At 51.8% G+C, this 19726-nt stretch overlaps 2 protein-coding genes across 6 annotated transcripts in view; both read right to left on the bottom strand.

Moving 5' to 3' along the window:
* Positions 1-207: 207 nt before the first annotated feature.
* Positions 208-6718, bottom strand: LOC135421255 (transforming growth factor beta activator LRRC32-like). Of its 2 annotated transcripts, XM_064669531.1 has the most exons (4): positions 4050-6718; positions 2818-3968; positions 2435-2692; positions 208-2252 (listed from the first exon to the last, which is right to left on the bottom strand). In XM_064669531.1, exons 2-4 carry the CDS (start codon positions 3388-3390, stop codon positions 270-272), a joined length of 2814 nt encoding a protein of 937 aa, XP_064525601.1. In that variant the 5' UTR covers positions 3391-3968; positions 4050-6718; the 3' UTR covers positions 208-269. The 2 variants fall into 2 exon arrangements, with proteins under 2 accessions (XP_064525601.1, XP_064525602.1); XM_064669532.1 differs by lacking the exon at positions 2435-2692 and having other exon boundaries at positions 2818-6718.
* A 113-nt stretch (positions 6719-6831) lies between these two features.
* Positions 6832-19726, bottom strand: part of EDA (ectodysplasin A) — a 65186-nt gene continuing 52291 nt past the window's right edge. The window contains exons 3-8 of one of the 4 annotated variants that reach the window (XM_064669541.1): positions 16932-16961; positions 13734-13913; positions 12417-12451; positions 12269-12320; positions 9960-10081; positions 6832-8094 (exon numbers count right to left, since the gene is read on the bottom strand). In XM_064669541.1, the coding sequence (XP_064525611.1) occupies positions 7843-8094; positions 9960-10081; positions 12269-12320; positions 12417-12451; positions 13734-13913; positions 16932-16961 (671 nt within the window). In that variant the 3' untranslated portion in view covers positions 6832-7842. Of the gene's footprint in view, positions 8095-9959; positions 10091-12268; positions 12321-12416; positions 12452-13733; positions 13914-16931; positions 16962-19726 lie in introns of all 4 variants that reach the window. The other 3 variants (XM_064669543.1, XM_064669539.1, XM_064669540.1) reach the window with 3 other exon arrangements.

The following is a 19726-nucleotide window of genomic DNA, read 5'->3' as shown; positions in this document are numbered from 1 at the left end:
TTTCCTGCCCCTCACCAGACTGAGGAAGGCTTCAGAAGCAACAGCAGGTATTTAGCAGAGCTATTAAACCTTCTTGAAAGGCAGACAGGGACTTCTGGGAAAGCTGGGAAACACCCAGGTGGCCCCAATGGAGACAACTCCCATCCCACAGCAGAGCATGATTGATTTAAAGGGATCCTGCAGGAACCAGTGAGGAGACCACAATAATATGATTAATATTAATATTATTAATAATAATTAGAGTTCTGACTGATTGCTACAGTTCTAGGCTACACTTTGGTGACCATGTCTGGTGGCCTCTCCTGGGCTGGCCCCTCTCCTTTGGGGTGGGGCAGGGAGACCCCCACCCTGTTGCTCCGGAGTCCCGCACAGCCCGGAGCCTTCTGGCCTCTCCTCAGGAGGCAGAAAGCCCCAGCACTGAGGAGGGAGAGGCCCACCAGGACCACGAGCAGAGCCAGCGAGCCAGTGCCCTTGGGCTGGGGACAGAGCCACCGGGGAGAGCTGGTGATCCCAGCTGAGATGTTCCAGCTACGGTCCTGGAAGGAGCACCGGGCATCGCCCAGGTCCCGCACGGCCACGCCGGCCGCACGCAGCGAGTCCAGCCAGCCCAGAGAGCAGCAGCTGAAGGGGTTCCCGGCCAGGAACACCTCCCTCAGCCTGTGGGACCGGCTCACGAGTTTTCCCAATGTCTTCAGGCTGTTATTCCGAACGTCCAGGCTTTCCAGTGGGGAGCAGGACAGACCTGCAGGCAAAGCGCTCAGACGGTTCCCGGCGAGGTCCAGGACTCGGAGTGTGCCCAGGCAGGGCAGCGCTGCCCGGCTCTCGTCCATCTGGTTGCCCCTCAGAAAGAGTTCCTGCAGGGAGAGCTCCAGCCCCCCCAGGGCTCCCGTGGGCACAGACAAGTCCCTGTTCCCCGACAGGTCCAGGGAGAGCAGCGGGGTCCTGTGGAAGGCGTGGGGGTGCAGCCTGGTGATGTTGTTCTCGCGAAGGCTGAGGTGCTTCAAGCGAGGCACATTGTAGAAGGGGGTGCAGGTGTCTCCAGGGGCTGGAACGTGAGACCTCCCTCCCAAATCCCCTCCCTGGTCACTTCCCTGGCCCTCGCAAGGCTGGAGGTGGTTAGAGCCCAGGTCCATGGTTTCCAGCTGAGGCAGAGAATCGAAGAACCAGCGTGGCAGCACTCGGAGGGCATTGCTGTGGAGGTCCAGGGAGCACACGGAGAGCTCAGTGCGCTCTGCTGGAGCAGGAGAGGGGTCAGCAGACTCTGTGCCATTGGTGAGAGACTCCCTGGCCACCTCCTGGAGACAGTTCATAGCCAGGCTGAGGCTGTGCAGGGAGCCCAGGCTGTGGAAGAAGGTAAATGGGAACAGCTCCAGGCGGTTATTGCTGAGGTCCAAGTCAGCCACGTGTGACAGAGCGGCCGCGGGACGCACGGTCCTGTTGAACCGCCCCATCTCCTTGTAGGGCAGGACAAAGTCCTCCAGCCGGTGTGAGCCTGGGAGCAGGGAAGCAATAAGGTTGTTGGAGAGGTTTAAGTGTGTGAGATCATTGACTTTGGGGAGCTCTGGGAAATAGAGGAGTCTGTTATGGCTCAAGTCGAGCACTTGGAGCAGGTAGGGCTCCACTCCCTCCTCGGAGGTGAAGAGCTCCAGGGCGTTGTGGCTGAGGTTTAAAACTCGCAGCTGTGTGAGGCTGAAGCCAGAGATACACTGGATGGAGTTCAAAGCCAAGTTTACCACCTCCAGCTTTTGCAGAGGCTCAAAAGCTCCCTCCTGGATTTCCATGATGTAGTTGTTGCTGAGATCGAGCTCTCGCAGCCCTGGAGTGCTCCGGAAGGTCCCTGCCAGCAGCTTGGTCATCTTGTTCCTGGAGAGATCCAGCACCCTGAGGCTGGTGAGGTTGCTGATGTACCAGCCTGCCATGTGGCTCTCCAGGTTATTCCCTGACAGGTCCAGGACCTCTATATTCCTGAGCAGATGGAAGGCTTCCCCATTAGCCAAGAAATTCCGGTCTAGGTGGTTTGACCCCAGGAGGAGCGAGCGCAGCTGGGGCAGCTGAGCCAGGGTGGTGGCTGACACGGCTTCCAGCTGGTTGCAGCACATATCCAGGTACTCCAGCTGCCCAAATCCTGGAATGTAGCTGTCTGACAGGTTTCGGATGAAGTTGTTGGAGAGTTCAAGGTGCTTAATTCCTTGGCCAAGCTCCTCGGGAAACTTCTGCAGGCCAACTCCTTTGCAGGACACCTTTGTGGGGCTCTGTGGAAAGACAGGAGAGCTGTGAGCACGAAGGGGGGGCTACAAACCACAGCTCCAGCCAAGCCAGCTGCTGTCCAAGATGGGAATGAGCAAGTGGAAATGAGACTGTTCCCTCTTCCCATGCCCAATTGGTTCAGAGCATCCCTGTTTAGGCAGAGGAAAAGTGCTGTGGTGGGCTCTACCTTCCCTCTCGCTCCAAACTGGTTTCCTCTGGAATTGGAAGCCTGGATGGGGAGCAGCTGATTTCTCTCTGGGGGGGACAGAAACCAGCTGTTCCCCATCCAGGCTCCCAAATGCCTTTCTAACATCGATGGCAGCTGTTGGAATCCCTGTGCTCCATCCTGCCTTTGAGCATCTTGGGCACGGCAGGGACATGGTAACAGCTGGATGCTGGGATCACCTCGCAGGAGACTGGTTCGCAGATAGGAAAAGAGGAGAGGCTGGGAAGGTTAAAGAGATGGAGGGAGGTGAGAGCCATGGGGAGGAGACCCAGAGGGATGCTCACAGCCCCAGCGATGCTGCTGGAGCCATACCAGCCCAGGTGCTCCTGGGAAAACAGCCTTACCTGCTGGCAGGGCATGGACCTGGGCCTCGAATCCGTGCTAGACCAGGCTCTGAGGATGGATGGGAGCAGCCAGAGCAGCAAGCATCCCCTTTCAGCCAAGAGCATGTTGGGCTGCGGGCGCTGCCAGCCCCGTCCCGCTCCTCCGGCGCTCTCCGGCAAGCTGGGCAGGAGCCAGGCTCTGTATAAATAGGCTTCAGGATGGGATGGGGGAAGGAGATAAGGCATGTGGGTGTTCGTAGCTACGGAAGTGGGAAAAGAAAGACATAAGCCTGAAGAGGGGGAAAAACAGTGCAGAAAGCACTGCAGGGAAGGGAAAGAGAAACGGCGGGATGGGAGGAGGGTGCTCAGGTGATCGGGGAGACCGAGTGTGACATCAAACGCCAGGAGGCAGAAGTGGCACTTGGGAGAGCCGAGCGGGTTTGGGGGAGTTCCCCCGAGCAGCTTCCCTGTGGCAGGGACAGGCTGTGCCCTGTGCCAGCTCCTGTCGGGCAGCTGGTGCCGAGGGCACCGGGAGCAGCCAGCGAGGGCTCCGTGGCCATCCTGAGCCAGGGACTGAGCTCCGGGTGTGGCCATCGGGCATCACCGTGGGATTCCCGGCAGCCCCGGGCCGCAGGTGAGCCCGTCACACCGAGAAATTCCCCTCCCCAGCCGCCACAGCCCAGCCCGGGGGACTCTCCTGCAGCACCTGCCCCTCCTCGGGAGACAACGGCTCCCTGGGGTTCAGCTTCCCAGCGGGATGTGCAGAACTGGCATCCCCCTCATCCTCCTCTTCCTCCCCAGTCTGCTGTACTGCCAGTGTTCCTCATGTCCCCACCAGGACGGCTGCTGGGTCCCCTCCTCACCGAGGGCAGGAACCAGATAGGAACTGTCCCTGTGGCAGCTCCAGGTGGGATCTGGGCACCCAGAGCTGCACCCCACCCACAGGGACTTTTTTATGGTGACATGTCTGTGTCCCTGTGCCACCTAGTGCTGATACACTCTCCGGGGATGTACTCCTTGTGCTTCACAGGGTGTTCTCCAAAATGCACAGTTTTGGGGTTTTTGGCCCAGTGTGGCCAATTCCATCTGAAGGAGCAGCTCCAGGCTGTCGAGGGGTTACCCAGGGATGTGGAGTTTCAGCTGTGGAGCTCGTGCTCTAGTCCTAGAAGTGTCTGGCAGGAAAAAACTATTATATAGACATAAACCACATAAATAAATAAACACAGATAATATGTTTATGTAACTAAGCGTACATATCTGGAAGAAGCAGCATCCTGGCTTCTGCTGTGGCTGCCCCTCACCCTCCGAGCTTTGTCATGTTAGGATGTGGCTGACCCTCGAGCAGGACTAAGGTCCCCAGCAGGCAGGACGGGGTGACAGCCCCCCAAGGCCAGGGCTGGTGTCCTGGGCCAAGGCAGCTGTGAGCACACAGCACATCTGTGCAGATGTGAGACCCTGCCAGGGAAACACCGACCTCTGGATGAACCCTCGGCCCTCATCTCCTCTCCCACCAGCAGTGAATGTGGAGCCCCAAAAGAGGAACTGGCCCCTGCTCCAGCCCTGGTGCACCCGGCCCCGGCACTGCCTGGGGAAGCCCGGCTGCTCCTCCTGCACCCCCAGCTGCTGGACATGGGTCTGCACGGCCCATGGCACCAGCTGAAAAGTCCCCGATTCTGCGGAGAATCCCTGGGCACTCGCATCCCAGGGCTGTGAACTCCCTTTGCAGGAGCACTGGGTGTGGACAAGAGCCGGCTGAGGCAGCGGCAAACACTGAGGGGCTTTTCTGGGATTGTGATAAAGGCAAAGTGAACCTCACAGAACAAACAGGGAGAGACCTGCTCCTGAAACCCCAGGGTATCCTATGCTTCTTGTCCTTCCTGCCCTCCACGCTGGCTCCCAGGGCTCCAGAGGGGTCTGTACCCCCTGAGGCTTTCACAGGACAGGTCTCCAAAGGATGTGAGGACTGAGCAGCAGGACATGGGTGTGGAGGAAGAGAGGATAAATCCCCCGGCCCACGTCACAGCCATGGGTGACAGATGCTCCCAACCTGGGCATTTTGGAGGCAGGAAGGTACCTGGTTATCCAAGTCCATCGGATCCGGGCTTCTTTCCGTGCATTCCCCTGATGCCGAGAGCAGGAAGGTGAATCCTGAGCAGCTCTGAGCCCAACGAGGGGATGGCACCTCTCACACCCCCAAGGGATGGAGATGCTTCACCTTTCCTGTCCCATCACACAGGCACAGCCAACACTCTGCTGTGGCTGTACAGACCTTCCATGGAAACTCCTGGTGTGGCCAGTGAAGGACATCTCTCCGGGAACACCAAGAGCAGGAAGGAGCTTTACTTGCCAAGGCCACCTGCAGTCAGCAGTTCTCTGCTCTCCAACTCGGCTACACTGAGCTCACACTTCGATGTAGTGAGCATGAGAAAAAGCCTGTTAACACATTCCATGCAGGAATCACTCCCTCCTGCTCTCCTCCTGCATCCCAGGCACACACCAGAGAGGGGACAGTGGCGCGGGGCTTTTATGGAGAGAAGGGATTCTCCCTCTGCCTCCCCCTGCCAGCAGCCATGGAGCACATCTGAGATCCTGCCAGTGGGGGACAAAGAATGCAAACTCCATCCACAGCTCTCCCAAAGCCCCTGGTATTTATGCCTGCCCCCAGCCTTGCTGCTCAGGCCTGTTCTAAAGCAATTCTGTTAACGATTTGCTTAATGTTCTCACTACATACAGTTGTCCCCCTTCATTCTTGTCAGGGGAACATGTCCTTCTTAATCCATTTTAAAGGAAATAAACCACAAAGCCCAGAGAAGAGCCCTCAAGGCTCTTGCCAGTCCTACATGTTGAGGCTGAAGGGAGGACAACCCACTAAAAAGCAAGAGCAGCCCATTTGTCATGCAGTTGTCTTACAAACTGCAGGGCCCCTGTGAATAGCGAGGCCACGGCCAACGCCGGAGCCCCCGAGGAATATTTATCTCCCAATAACTGCAACACTTGGCAAGGGAGATCACTCACTACGGAAAAGTGATGGAGCCAGGAATGCTTCAGGCAGGGCGGACACTCCCGTGGCCACAGCAGTGCTGGGACATGTCCCGGACACGTCCCTGCAGGTGACCAGGGCTGAGCCACCTCTGCATGGAGGTGGAGCCATCACTGAGATCATGGAATCACAGGATGGCTGAGTTGGGAGGGACCTTAAAGATCAACTCATTCCACCCCCTGCCATGGGCAGGGACACCTTCCACTAGCCCAGGTTCCTCCAAACCCCGTCCAACCTGGCCTTGGGCATTTCCAGGGATGGGGCAGCCACAGCTTCTCTGGGCAACCTGTGCCAGGGCCTCCCCACCCTCCCAGCCAACAATTCCTTCCCAATATCCCATCTCACCCTGCCCTCTGGCAGTGGGAAGCCATTCCTCCTTCTCCTGTCACTCCACCCCTTGTCCAGAGTCCCTCTCCAGCTCTCTCGGAGCCCCTTTAGGCACTGGAGGGGGCTCTGAGGTCTCCCCAAAACCTTTCCTTCTCCGGGCTGAAGAAGCCAGTTTGGGACTTGTCTCATTTGCTACAACAGGCTGCCACTTCACTCCCCTCTTGAAAGCAAAAACAGGCTCTGAAAAGAAATGCAGGGAAACAAAACCCCAACCCAGAGGAGTGCGAGCCAAGGGCTGACACAACAGAGCAATTTGCGCTTCGGCCTCTCCTCAGCTCCAGCACATCTTATGGCTTTAGGTCTCCCCAGCTGAGGGGAGGTAACGGGAGAGAGTTGCTCAAGAAGCCAAAAGAAACAATAGTGTCCCAGCTCTTCTATTAGTCACCAGAAATCGAGTTATGACTAGACTCAGCAGGGCTCAGAGAAAAGAAAAAGTGGTGACTTCATGCTGGACCAGACTTTAAAATACAATTATTTTTTTTCTTTGCTAGAGACTCCATCACCACTTATTTAAGGTAGAAGGGTGCCAAGAAGAAAGAGGTGGGGGGGAGGAAGGCTAAAAACTACATCTAAAAGGAGGACAGTTGCTATTAAAACAGAAAAAGAAATAAATTTCCTGATTGAATATTTTATTCTTAAACATGACAAACTTCCTCCGAGTGTTCTCACAAGTACTTGTGTCTGCTCTACGCGGCTCAGTGAAGCCTGTAGAAATGTGTTCTGGTTTGCAAAATATTAATTAAAAAGGACAAAACAAAAACCAAAAAAAAAATCCCCCCAAAACAAAATACCCCCAACCAAACAGAACGTGCTGTAACAGCAGCAGTACTTTAAGGCAGCCCCCGGCGGGGCAAAGTTACCTCTGGGGTAAGGGCAGGAACTGAAAGGAGCAGAGGCCTGGACCCGGGAACCGGCGTTTTCTTTGGGATTTGGTGGTTTCTGGAATGTGGAGGCAGTTTCCTATCTGCTAAGCCTGCTCTAGTAAGGATTCCTCTTCCTCTTGCACTTCCTGCTTTTGCTTCCAAGCTCTGGGAAGAGGCACTTCCTCGCCTTCCTCGCCCACGCTCCTGAGGATGAATGTAAACACCACGACCCTGCCTCACCCACCTCCCTCCGCACCCGCGGCCGTTCCAGTTCCCACTGGGAAGGCAGGAAACCAGCAGCCCCCTTCCTTGCTCTGGTTAGCGTGCAGAAGCAGGAGTGCCTGGCTGGGACAATTGGGATGGGAGTCTGTCTGCTCCCGCTACCGCCTGGGATGCTCTTGCTAGTGCAACATAAAAGCAGAGACCCACAGCTCTCCCGACAAGCCTCGTGTGAAGATCACAGAGCAGAGTATCAGTGCAGTAATACTTGAAATACTGAGACAAGGCAGACACAACAGCCTTTCTTCCTCACAATGCTTTTGCAACCAGCTTTTTTTTTTTCTTTTTTTTTTTTTGATCCAAGTCTCCACGCAAGTCACAGAGGACAATTGTGCTTCCTGCATTCACATATAGGAATAAATAGCTCTGGATCAGTTTTCTTTACGGCCGGATTACAGAACCCCCTGAAATACTGATACGCTTATGAACAGCAGCACTGTGCAGTTCTGTGAGCATCCTTGGCCATGCCAAGTTCCTCTAGGATGCTGGTGCATCTCCCAGGCGTATGGCCCCAAAGAAAGTTGTGTGCTTGCTCATGTTGATGGAGATGTCAGCATGGACCATTTTCACAGCGATCTTCTGCCTGGCCTTAAGGAGGCAGACCCCGGCCGTGTAGCAGGTATTGAAGTTGGTCTTGCCGGTCTCAATACTCCGAGTGCATTGCAGAAAGGGCTTTTCATCCACCACCACCTCATAGCTGGCAAAATCTGTGAAGTTTATGTAGTATACCTGATGTGAAGCAGGGAGAAGAAAGGTGTTAGGGAGGGGACTGGTGCACGGGGAGCAAGTCCACATTCCTCTCGGTGTTCCCTGGCTAACGAGCCCCTCCTTGGCTCCAGCACACCTGTGCTCACAGGAGGTTGGCTTGTGTGAGGCAGAAGAACCCCAAGCCAACCAGGAAACTCTTGTATTCCGCTTCAGACTAAGCATGCAAGAATCCATTAATCCATGTGTCTAAGGCTGAGCTATAAATCCTGCTTATTACAGGGAAAATGACCTGCACAGGCCCCAGTGCAGAGCTGTGCAGAGCACCCTGTGTGCTACAAACAGCTTCTCATCCCACAGACAGACAGACACATTTGACTGAAGGCCTCTTGCACTTACCTGGCCAGTCCTGCTTCCCGGTCCCATGAGCCTCCTTTAGTGGTGACAGCAGAACTGCCCTAAGGTGTACTGGGAGCTGCCTCCTGGGTAACTGGACTCGAGGTGCTTCCAGAGGCACAAGCTATTCCAGGGAAAGCGCTCTCCCAACTTCCACAGCTTGGAAGGAAATCACCCTACAGTGTTCCTACTGATTTAACTTCCAGGTCTAGTAACCTGTGACTCGACTGTTCCTTACTTAACCCTCTCCCACACTGATTCCAAAGAACTGCATGAGGAAGACCTGTCCAAGGAGAAGTCAGTCCCAGGGAACTGCTCCTTCCTGAGAGAGGAAATCCAGCCCCTTTGGAGGAATCTGCTAATTCTTCCTAGTCTACACCCTGTGACCTCGGGAACTTCACAAGACTGGATCCCTTTTTTCCTTGATGGACCACAAATGACAAGGCTTCAGAGGCCAAACACTGTGGCAGCAATTAGCATTAGGCTAATTGCAAAACAATTATACTTTGGCCTGTGTGGAGTTATTTTTCCTGTCCCCATCCAAATCAGACACACCACCAGTTCCATGGAAGAGCATCTGACATCCACAGCCCACTTTATCTGACTTGGTAAAGTCCCAGTGGAGCTGCCAACTGAACAGGAGTGATATTAGAAACATGGAGGAAGGTGGAATTTGCTCAGCTGTAGTTGCCACACAGAAACCCTCCTGGCTTGCTAACATCTGCCCCAGAATCAGTTTTTCAGCCCACAGGTGGGTGGACACCTGAGTGCCCTGGCAGGGGAGAGCCCACGGCTCACACTCCACCCGGCTCAGCGATTCCCATCGGAGATCTGTGGGGCACTGGGAGCAGTGTGTTAAATGACAATCCTTATCCTGCTTTGGATTTGAATGGGGAGAGGAAATGATGCCTTATTAGCTGCACACTCTATCAGAACACAGCAGTTTCTCTCTTTGTTTAGCCCTTTCTGCAGAAGCAGGTGGGGACATCCATCGTTGGCACCAACCAAGGCGGCAGCGGAGCCATCCCGCTGCTGGTGCATCGTGTGGGATGAGGCCACACGGGAGAGGGGGAGTTACCTGGGCTGGAGTTTGGCCAAACCACCTGGGCCAAGAGCCCTATGTTTGCAGAGAGCGACGTGGCTTCGAAATGACTCCGAACTGCCTGGGGTTGGGCCCTACATTTCTTTTAAAGCACAGAGCGCAGTGTCCTCTCTGCAGGGAGGTTTGGGAGGGCTGGCAAGTGACTGCACAGAGAACTGGAGGATGAGCAAAGGGCACTGGTGGGCGTGGGATGGGGATAACCAATCTCTCGAGGGCGGTGTCACGGCAAAACGTGTGTGAAACCACGTCCTCCCGAGCACGCCCCAGAGCTGAAGCGGTTACAAGGACACACAAGCTGTTGGCATTTGGTAGTTGTCTGGAGCCCTCTCGTGGTTCATGCAAGGCTTCCATTGGAACACAAGTATAGGAGTTAGCCTAGGACCGTACTCACTTCTACCTGACTATAGATGAAGTATGTGCCGTCCACCAGTACCTCCAGCTCCCCACTGCGGGCATGCAGCTTAAACACCTTGGGGTTCATAGTGATGCGAGACCAGTCATTGAGGACTCCACCTGAAAGATCTCAGTATGAGAAAATGGCAGTCACTCAGTACCTGTCAGAGGAAAAGCGCGGGAGCACAAAAATACAGTCACACTGCAGGGGTCACACAAGTCAAGGAATTCAGTGGGACAATCCCAGAATTCAAGACTAGGGTGTGATAGTTGGGACTCCTCTCTAGCTCTGATCACACTGCCACTTGCTGGGGACACCCATTTCCTGCAGTGAACAGCATGACTGGGGGACAACTCTCCCTGCCCTCATCTAGGGTCATTCTCCTCATCCTCAAAAACAGGGTCACATGACTGATTTTAATTCTGGTATTCCTTGACTTCCCCATCCCTGGCTTTGCCACCAGCATTATCTTAACAAACACTTTGTCGTTAGGTCTCCAAGGTTTTTAAAAGCCAAAATAACAACAAAGTAGGAGATTGCACCATGTCCCACCCCTAACTGGGGTCCCTCCACATTGTTTTTTGTTTCTTTTCTGCCAAACTTTATATACTTGAAAATTATTCCTGTACCAGCTTGGCTTCCTCACACTCATTGTGCATTAGAGGTGGGATGTATTAGGTATCTTTTTGGAGGGCATCCCCTGCAAGCTGAAATTTGCTCCAAAAAGTCATTCCAAAGCTGGACTGCAACAGTAGTGTAGGTGCACTCGTGGACTCAAAAGGTATCAGAAGATTTCTACATGTCAACCCTGTTTCCTACCTCCTCCCCCCTAGAAAAAAAGAAAATAAAAAGAAGAAAGAATAGTACAAAATAGTGCAAGGGACCAAAAGGTCAGGGATTTATGGATCCACCACCCAGTCTTGGCACTGAGATAACTGACAACACAAGCACAGCTCTGCTCCCTGGATGGACCCAGGGGACAGACTTTGCTGTGAGCCCTGAACTGAGCCAGCCTCTGTAGGTGCCTCAGTTTATCAGATCCCACTCTTTTCCTCCCTCTCCACTCCCTGCCCCCTGTCCGAGCCCGCCAGGCTGCAGCTGGACAGAATTTCTGGCTCACAGCACCAGATTGTTCCCAAGCAGCAGGGAAGGACACTCACAGGGCATTCCCACTCTTAGACAGCAGCACACCCTCTGTAAACCCTCAGCACTCCCAGTAATAAAGGGATCATTGCTTTCTGAATGCAAGTAAACGGCATCTTTTCCCTCATATTGTTCCTGGGAACGGACGGTTTCCTTTGAGTTTTGGGGAGCTGGAAGCACACTGCCCTATCCAAGAGAAACTCCAGCTCCCACTCTCATGGCTGCTGAGGGAGAAGCTGCCCTCCCACGTCATCCCATGTATCAGGCAGGAATTCATGGACGGGGTCCTGCAGCCCCATCCTGCTGCACCCACCCTTGGGAGTCTGGGATGAGGGGACATGTCCCAGGGCTGTCTGTGCTCCCCAGGGAGCTGCACAAGGGGACTCAGAAAGGGGACAACACATCCAGCTCCTCTCCAGCCCAGCCAGAGCAGGGAGGCAGCAGGAATGAATGAGCCCCAGCTGTTGGCAAAGAGAGCAGGAACTTGAGGAGAACTTGGATGGGGATGCAGGGAGGAGGAGGAGAGCAAGGAGCTGCCTGTGGATGTGAAATGCCTCGGCAGGGCTTGGGATAATGGTCTAAAGGCTGTTGGTGGGGGTGGAGATGCTCAAGGGTTCCAGGAAGAGCTGGTGGCCTGGGCACCTTTGTGTCCTCACAGCACTGTGCCTTCCCCTGCCTTAAACTACTGGGAAACTGGAGAAACATATGGTAATGGGGATGAGGCAGGACAAGGATACGCTGAGGGATTAAAATGGAATGGGAGGAGGAAAGGTTGGCCATCGAGGGGCTGGGGAACACTGGTGGGACAACAGCAGGTTGGAGGAGGCACAAAATGTACCTGGAGGTCAGGAGGGAGATTCAGTGGGACAGAATTACTGGGATATACAGGATAGGGATAACCTGGGAGATAAACAGGAGCTCAGGGGAAATGGGAATGGAGACTCTTCTCATGGAGTCTGAGCAGGGGAACTGGACTGTCCTGGGGGATAACAACAGGGAAAATCTGGGAGCTGTGTTATGGGATGCACTGAGACCTAGATACGAGGTCATGGGTGCAGGGAAAATCTGGGAGCCCTGTTATGGGATGGAATTAGACCCAGGTATGAGGTCACAGGTGCAGGATGAGCCCTTTCCAGTAACCACCAATATCAAGAGATCCTTACCATTCTTCACTTGGATTGCTGAGCCTTGGCCTTGAAGGTGGACCACAGCTGGCTGCAAACACCAAACACAGCATTAGCAAATGTAGCCAGGAAATGTTTACAAAAACCCCTCCCAAGGCTGGGCTTTTTCCTGGGAAGATCAACCCACCTGGATGTCTCTGGAGCCGGCCTTGTCTGTGGCACCTGCAAAAGGCAATTTCATGTTGTTGAAGAAGAGGGTTGAGCGAAGAATCCCACATATAAAACTCCTCTTACCCCATAATAACCATTAAACCCCCACAGAAATAAAATTTCTCTTACCCCATAGTAATCAGTAACCCCCCATTAACAGGAGGAGGACAGCACCACAAGTATGGGGTGCAGGCAACATTAAAATATACAAAATATAAATATTAAAACCATATAAAAATTACATAAAGAAGACAAATATTCATCCTACATTTCCCTACTTTAATCCCGCATTTCTGTCATCAAAATTAAAAATTCAACCATTATTCAACCAGTTTCCACTAGAAGGAAAAATTGCACAACCCTTTCCCTGCTCTGTGGTGGCCAAAAGCCTCTTGGCTGCCAAGATGACAAGTTTCCCTCTGCAGTAGCTCAGGTCATTCATTGCATCCCAGCTCCACGCTGAAATCTCCCTTCTCCGGGAGCCAAACCCCTATTAAGGAGGAGATGCCTGTGGCAGGATACTGCAGCTGAGGCTTCCTGCTGCTCCTGCCTCTGCTCAGGCAATTAAGGATCACAGAATCCCAGAAATCCAGAGTGGTTTGGGTTGGAAGGGATCTTAAAGATCATCCAGTTCCAACCCCCTGTGGTGGGCAGGGACAACTTCCACAATTTCTGAGATAAAAACTGAGAAGTCTCCAAGTTTTCCCTTGAGCCATGTGGGCTACAGGGTAATAGCTCTGACATCTCTGGAGATGTGTTTATTAATATTAAACTGCTCATGTAGATATAACAAACATTGCTGATGGGAATGTCCACTAACCTGCATTTTAAGGAGTTATTAAATTCATAGATTTTAGCAAAATAATCACCACACGACTCTGTGGAGAAATAATGTGGTGCAGACACAGGGAAATGGAGAAAAATGGAACCAAGAACTGCAGGAGAAAACCATTTTTCTCTGGATGGTAGGAGAGGGAAGGGAAGGTAGGGGTGGCAATCTGCTGTGGTTCCTGCCTTCCAGGTCCTGATGCAAAGAATCATGGAATCACAGACTGGTTTGGGTGGGAAGGGACCTTAAAGCTCATCTCGTTCCACCTCTTGCCACCTTCCACTAGCCCAGGTTGCTCCAAGCCCCATCCAACCTGACCCAGGACACCCGAGTCCTGCTCCAGGATGCCGTCCCATCACATCCGGACACTCCTCGGGGGGAACACGGAGCCCTTTTATTCCCGTGTGGCATCTCCCGCGCCGGCGGCGTCCCCAGCTCCGAGCAGAGGAGGGACAGAGCTCTCACCTGAGGGGCCCTGCAGGCCGGGGGGTCCCTGAGGGCCCGGCGGGCCAGGGGGGCCGGGCGGTCCCATGACGGTTGTGCCGGGAATCCCGGGGATGCCGGGAATGCCGGGGGGACCCTGCGGCCCGGGAGGACCTGGCGGCCCTTGGGGACCGTTGGGCCCTGGAGGACCAGCCTTCTTTCCTGGAAAACACAAGGTCAGGTGTTACCTTCTGCACGTGGGGTGGGCTTTGACCTGCAGGGAGCAGCAGGCAGGGGATGCCCTCAGGGGCAGCGTGTCCCAGAGCTGGGCACGGCCCTACGGCTCTGGGATGCTCGCTGGATACAGTCAGGATGCTCCCCGTGACCCATGGACACTCCAACACACCCAGCCAAGGCTGGAGTGGTAAAGTCCAGGTGACCCACTCCACAGTTTCTCAGTTTTCTGTTTGTTGATGGAAAACAGTGGAAATCTTCCCCACCTGTTACACACTAGGATTAGGAGATGATCCCCACGGCTTGGTCTCCTCCAGAGGGCAGTTCAGAGCTGAGCTGCAGCGTTGCTGGAGGAACCCCTGTGCTGCTTGTGCCTCAAAATAATTAAATATGTTGGGCTCTGGATGGAGGGGTAAGAGAAGGACTAACCCCACCGTGAAGATGGAAGCACTGGGAAATTGTTATAATCGTGGAATCACAGGATGGCTTGGGTTGGAAGGGACCTTAAAGATCATCCATTTCCACACCCTGCCCAGTCCAACCTGGCCTTGGACACTTCCAGGGATCCAGGGGCAGCCACAGCTTTTCTGGGCAACCTGTGCCAGTTATTTTATAAACCTCATGGAAAAAAACTTTCTTCCTTAAAATGATCCTCAAACACATCACGTGGCCCCAGGAAGAGAAATGGCACAACCACATCAGTAACTACTCATACAAATACAAAGTGGACTGAAACCAGGTCTGCAGGGAAAGCCTGGCCTGTCCTCAGCTGATTTTCCAGGTCCCCAACAGAAATTATGTTCTTTTGATGTAGTTATTAAGATGCCAGTTTTTAACAGCTTTTATGCCAAAGTGCATAAATGGAGCAAAATCACTCCAATTGCTGCCACAAAGACCCCAGTAGGACAGAATTAAACACTTTGCTACATGACAGCAGCAGTTGGGATATGAAATTATGGTTATTGGAATAGTTTCCAAGTACATTTATGTACTTGTTTCTCTACTAATATCCATCTTTGTAATGGGATAAAACTATAAGGAGAAATCCATCTATTTTAGTTAGGACAGGGGTGGAAATCTCTAGGTGGCCATTAGCCAGGAACATGGGCACATGAACATCAGTGTGGGACAATTGTGTGGGTAATTTAAACATCCAGAAAATTAAGTTAAAGTAAGGAGAGGTGAGTAAAATAACACTGGTGTCCAAAAAAAGGGAGGGGAAAGGTTTAAGGGGACAAATCTCCACAGCACTATTTCTGTCCAGATCAGCAGCCATGACTTCCAATCCAAGTTGGCCACAATCCAGCCTTCCCCTAATCCAGAGATTTCCTTCCTTGGGCTGATGATATGCCTTGGAATTAATCACCCTGAATCACATCCATCACCTCTTCCCCCTAAAACACACTGAACTCCTCTCACACATCCCTCGATCCAGGCCATCCGAAGGGAGGATCGAACGCAGGGAGTCGGGAATGCTGCTGCTGTCACTCCTGGCTTTCCTTCCCAAGAGGGATACAAATTACAGCTGGTTTAACTCATCTGCCTCAGAAGTCTGGTCTGCTACTAAGGGAGCTGCTGGTTGAGCAGTGAGACAATTGCACATCCCACATTTTCTGTGCGTTCCCCTCCTCCGAGTCATTTCAACTATTTCTCTGCATTAGCAAATCCCACGTATTAAACTCACAAGGCAAAAGATATTTGATTTGTTTGTCTGAGGGGACCCCAGCCTCCCTATCAGCTCTCCAGGGAGGGTCCCAGCACCCAAATCGCAGCCTGGCAAGTCTCCTGGTGTCTGTACCCACACACCAGGCAGGCTCTGAAACGCAGAGCAGGCAGGACCAGGGAGTTCTCCTTAATCCTTGCCCAGCAAACAATAAGCTGTAACTCTAAAAAGAATTAAATGTGACAATACCATAAAATTGAACTATTTTATACAGCTGTATATAATACAGCTCTAGGAGATCTCCCTGCCTCTCTGGAATTGCTCTGAACGCCACAGCCATCACTTGTTATTAGCTGGGCTGATTTAATGTGGGTTGAGGGTTTCTGAGCTTTGTTAGGACAAACTCCTCCAACATAAAATTTTATGCTGCTTCTGAGTCAGTACAAATGAAGTCTCTAACTGTGGCTGTTTCTACCTCCCAGCTGTGCATCTGGAGTTTGCATCCAAGGATTAAAGTGATTTGATGTGTTATTACAGTAGGACAGACATGGGAAGCTCGGCTGCTCCCGCTGTTGATGGTGGGGATGGAGCAGGAAGGGCTCTTGAGGGACACAGAGAATTGCTGAACAACTAACTGTTCTGTTAATTAAATACACATTAGCTAAAACAGGTAGCAAGCAGAGAGTTGCCATTGCAGCTGTTGTCACCTACAACCTGTTGTGAGCTTTTAAAGCACTCCCAGAAGCGTTTGGATGGTTACAAGGGGCAAAACCAGGTAACTGACTGCATTTCCCTGGAACTGAGACTGCAGCATGTTTACGAGGAAAAGCTGATGGAGCAACTCGGATCCTGGGACTCACCCAAGCTCCTGGTAGTGTTAAATGTTCCCCAGGAGTCCTACAGAGACAAGGATGGCATCAGCAATCCAAGAAACACAGGGCTGCCTCCTGAATAACCCAAATCCCAGCAATCCACCAGTGGGTGTTAGGAAAAGTGGGATGCAAAGTGTGTCTGTTGGGTTTGGTGGGTGTGAAGGGGACCCCAGGCTGCTGGTTGGCAGGCTGGGGATGAAAGCCAAGGCTGGCAAACAGCAAGTGGCTCCTGATGCTGGTTCATGACTCAATTCTACTCCATTCTCTAATTACAGCATCTTCAGGATTACTTCTATAGAACATAATTAACTTCCTTCAGTGTTAAGGGAAGTTTTAAGGGTGTTGTGGGTGTTATCCCTGCCCTTCCCAGTGCTGGAAGCTGCTGCTGGTTTCTCCTTTGTGTTATCCAAAGAGAACTCACAGCTGGGTGACAAACACAGAAAGGAAAATTAAGTTAAAACTCAAACTTACCCTTTTTCTTGTTTTTCACTGAGCTTGGACCTACAAAGAAAAAAAGAAGAAAATTAGTGAAATTCAGGGATCATTTCAGTGGAGCAAATCCCCATTGCCATTTTATTTTCCAAGTGGACAATGGATGAGTTTGTGGCCCATGAAGCTGCACTGGAATGGTCTGAGCTGAGAGCAGTAACCCAAATATTAGAGCATCACAGAGCAGTTTGGGTTGGAAGGGATCTTTAAAGATCATCTGGTCCAACCCCCTGCCGACTCCTTGTGAGCCAAGTTGTTTAAAAATAAGAACAAAATACTAAAAAAACACAAAAGCAAAGAATTATTATGAACTGGCTGTTTTGAACAATGGGAACCCAAAGCTCCCTAGCATGAAGAGAAAATATTTATAGTGAAGCTGAGAAAAGACAGAACTTTTTGAGCAGAGGCTGAAGTGTGAAACATGTTCCATTGCTTCCCCAAGAATTAATCACGGATGGGAATGAACTGCAAAATTCCCCAAATATTCCCTCGCTGTTCATCAGTGAAATCCCTCTAAAACCCAGGTTTTAGCACATGTTGATGACTGAATCACCTTTAACTGAGATAGAATTATAACAAATGGAAGGTAACGAGGTTGCTTTGAGCCTGAGGTGGTGGAGAAAGGCAAATTCCCAACAGAAGTGCCATTTTTCCATGGTTGGTAAAAGGAAGGATGAGGGAAGGATCAGAGAAATACCCTGCAACATCACTGATGCCTTTTTAACAGGAATAATAATTTCCCTACATTATGCTCTTGAGTCATGGGAAAATTATGGAATTATCTATAAAAGGCATTATCTATAAATTTTAGGAAGAAATTCTTCCCTGGGAGGGTGGGGAGGCCCTGGCACAGGTTGCCCAGAGAAGCTGTGGCTGCCCCATCCCTGGAAGTGTCCAAGGACAGGTTGGACAGGGCTTGGAGCAACCTGGGATAGTGGGAGGTGTCCCTGCCCATGGTGGGGGGTGGAATGAGATGAGTTTAAGATCCCTTACGACTCAAACCATTCTGTGATTCTATGATTTAAAGTACTATTTCCGCTAATCCAATTTTTTTACAATCTAATTTTTTTACAATCTTCACACTATTAAAACAGGCAGACGGGACAACACGTGGGTTTCCAGCAATGCCAGGCCCAGATCTCACCAGGAAGCCACACCAGCAGCTCCACCACGAGCAGACAAACTGCCAGACCTAGGCAGGGCAGACGAGCTCCACTTTTTTTGCCATTCCCGAGCTCCACCAGCCCTCGTTGGAGGCACCAGCTGGTTAACAACATTTCCAGCGAGGAGAAAAGAAAAAAAAAGTCCTTTAAAAATCCCCCCCTGCCCCCCAGCCCAAGGCAGCGAGAGGGGAGTGCCGCGCCTGTGCCTGCGCAGCCCTTGGAGTCACGAGAGTTTATTTCATGTTCCATATATCACACCATTAGCGCCACGACCAGAGTGAAAGTACAAATAGCTGCGGCCAGCCAGACACATCGGGGCTGCCTGCAACCAATTAGCTTCAAAGATGAATGGGAGGAATGAGAACCACATGGGATGTCAATGTTCGCAGTCCATATTACAACACGCGCATCTGTTCCAGGCACGGCAGAGAGAGATGTTACGGCCCTGCAAGTGAAGCTTTCGACAAACACGGGGAATACTCCTGACACGAGGGGGGGGGAAAACCCAGCGTTATTAGGAGCTTGGGAGCTTCTGACTCTCTGGGATTTTGCCTCCCAATAGCGAGGGTGGGGGATTTAATTGCAGCGCGGAGCTGAAGGTTCGACTCATGGAGCAGAAGACAAAGTTTTGCTCAGTTTTGCTCAAAATGAGCTCAATTCATGAGCTCTTGCTCAATTTAGGCCACAATGGTAATAAATTACTGAGTCTGAGAAGCTGAGGGCCACGGAAATTTCAGATCAATGCTCCCTCAGAACAAAAGGTGCTGAGGCGCAAGGCTTAGAAACTTGACTTCATGCACATTATCCAAACACTGATGCGCAGAGGAGAAAAATTATAATTAAAAAGTCCTTTCTGAGAGGTTTTCCAGAGGCCAGAACCCAATATTTAAGCAGTAAAGCTTGTTAAATGCTGCAGTGGCTGAACACAAATAATACTGTTATAATATAACGGATGCCCCATCCCTGGAAGTGTCCAAGGCCAGGTTGGACAGGGCTCGGAGCAACCTGGGATAGTGGAAGGTGTCCCTGATCCTGTCCTGATGGGATCTGAAAGCAATCCAAGGCCTCAGCTGCTCCCTGGCACCTCTCTGCCCTTCTTTATAGAAATAACCTTAAGTGCACCTTTCCTATGTCACCCCCATTCCTCATGAATCCCTTTACACATCCATTAGGAATGTCCTGGAGATCCAGCTCCTGGTGCTGACTGCCGGGATCAAACATGACAGCCACCCAAGCAGAGTTATCCTTCTGGACTTCTACCCTTATTCCCACTAATCCTGCCTTCTTCCAACCCCCTTTCCACATGCTGTCTGCATACTTTTGAGGTCAAACCAGACCCCAGACCAAGGGAAGACCATTCCCCTTCTACATTTCCTGTCTTTCAACTGAAATTAAATCTACATTTAAACTCTAATTCCTCCCTGAAGGAGCTGCCAGCTCTGTTCACTCCCTTGTTTTAGCTTTGCCAGAGGGAGGGAAGTGGACCAGAACTGTTAATACAGAAGAGGACTGGGATAGCAGAGAGGACAGGCTGGATGGCTTTGAAGGATAATAAGCATGGAATGAGGTTCAGTCATACCAAATATATAGTCCTATAAAATATATATACATGGG

Source organism: Pseudopipra pipra, chromosome 13, assembly GCF_036250125.1.
Source record: "Pseudopipra pipra isolate bDixPip1 chromosome 13, bDixPip1.hap1, whole genome shotgun sequence".
Classification (NCBI taxonomy): Eukaryota; Metazoa; Chordata; class Aves; order Passeriformes; family Pipridae; genus Pseudopipra; species Pseudopipra pipra.
Note: the sequence above shows the minus strand (reverse complement) of the source record. Positions and strands in the feature narration are given on the sequence as shown.

What these genes read in the sequence shown, in the direction of transcription:
- LOC135421255 (XM_064669531.1), bottom strand. Translation starts at nt 3,390, where the DNA reads ATGGCCACACCCGGAGCTCAGTCCCTGGCTCAGGATGGCCACGGAGCC. An exon ending in GGTCCATGCCCTGCCAGCAG is followed by an intron (nt 2,693 to 2,817) that starts GTAAGGCTGTTT and finishes TAACCTTCCCAG; the next exon opens with CCTCTCCTCTTTTCCTATCT. An exon ending in AGTTTGGAGCGAGAGGGAAG is followed by an intron (nt 2,253 to 2,434) that starts GTAGAGCCCACC and finishes GTCTTTCCACAG; the next exon opens with AGCCCCACAAAGGTGTCCTG.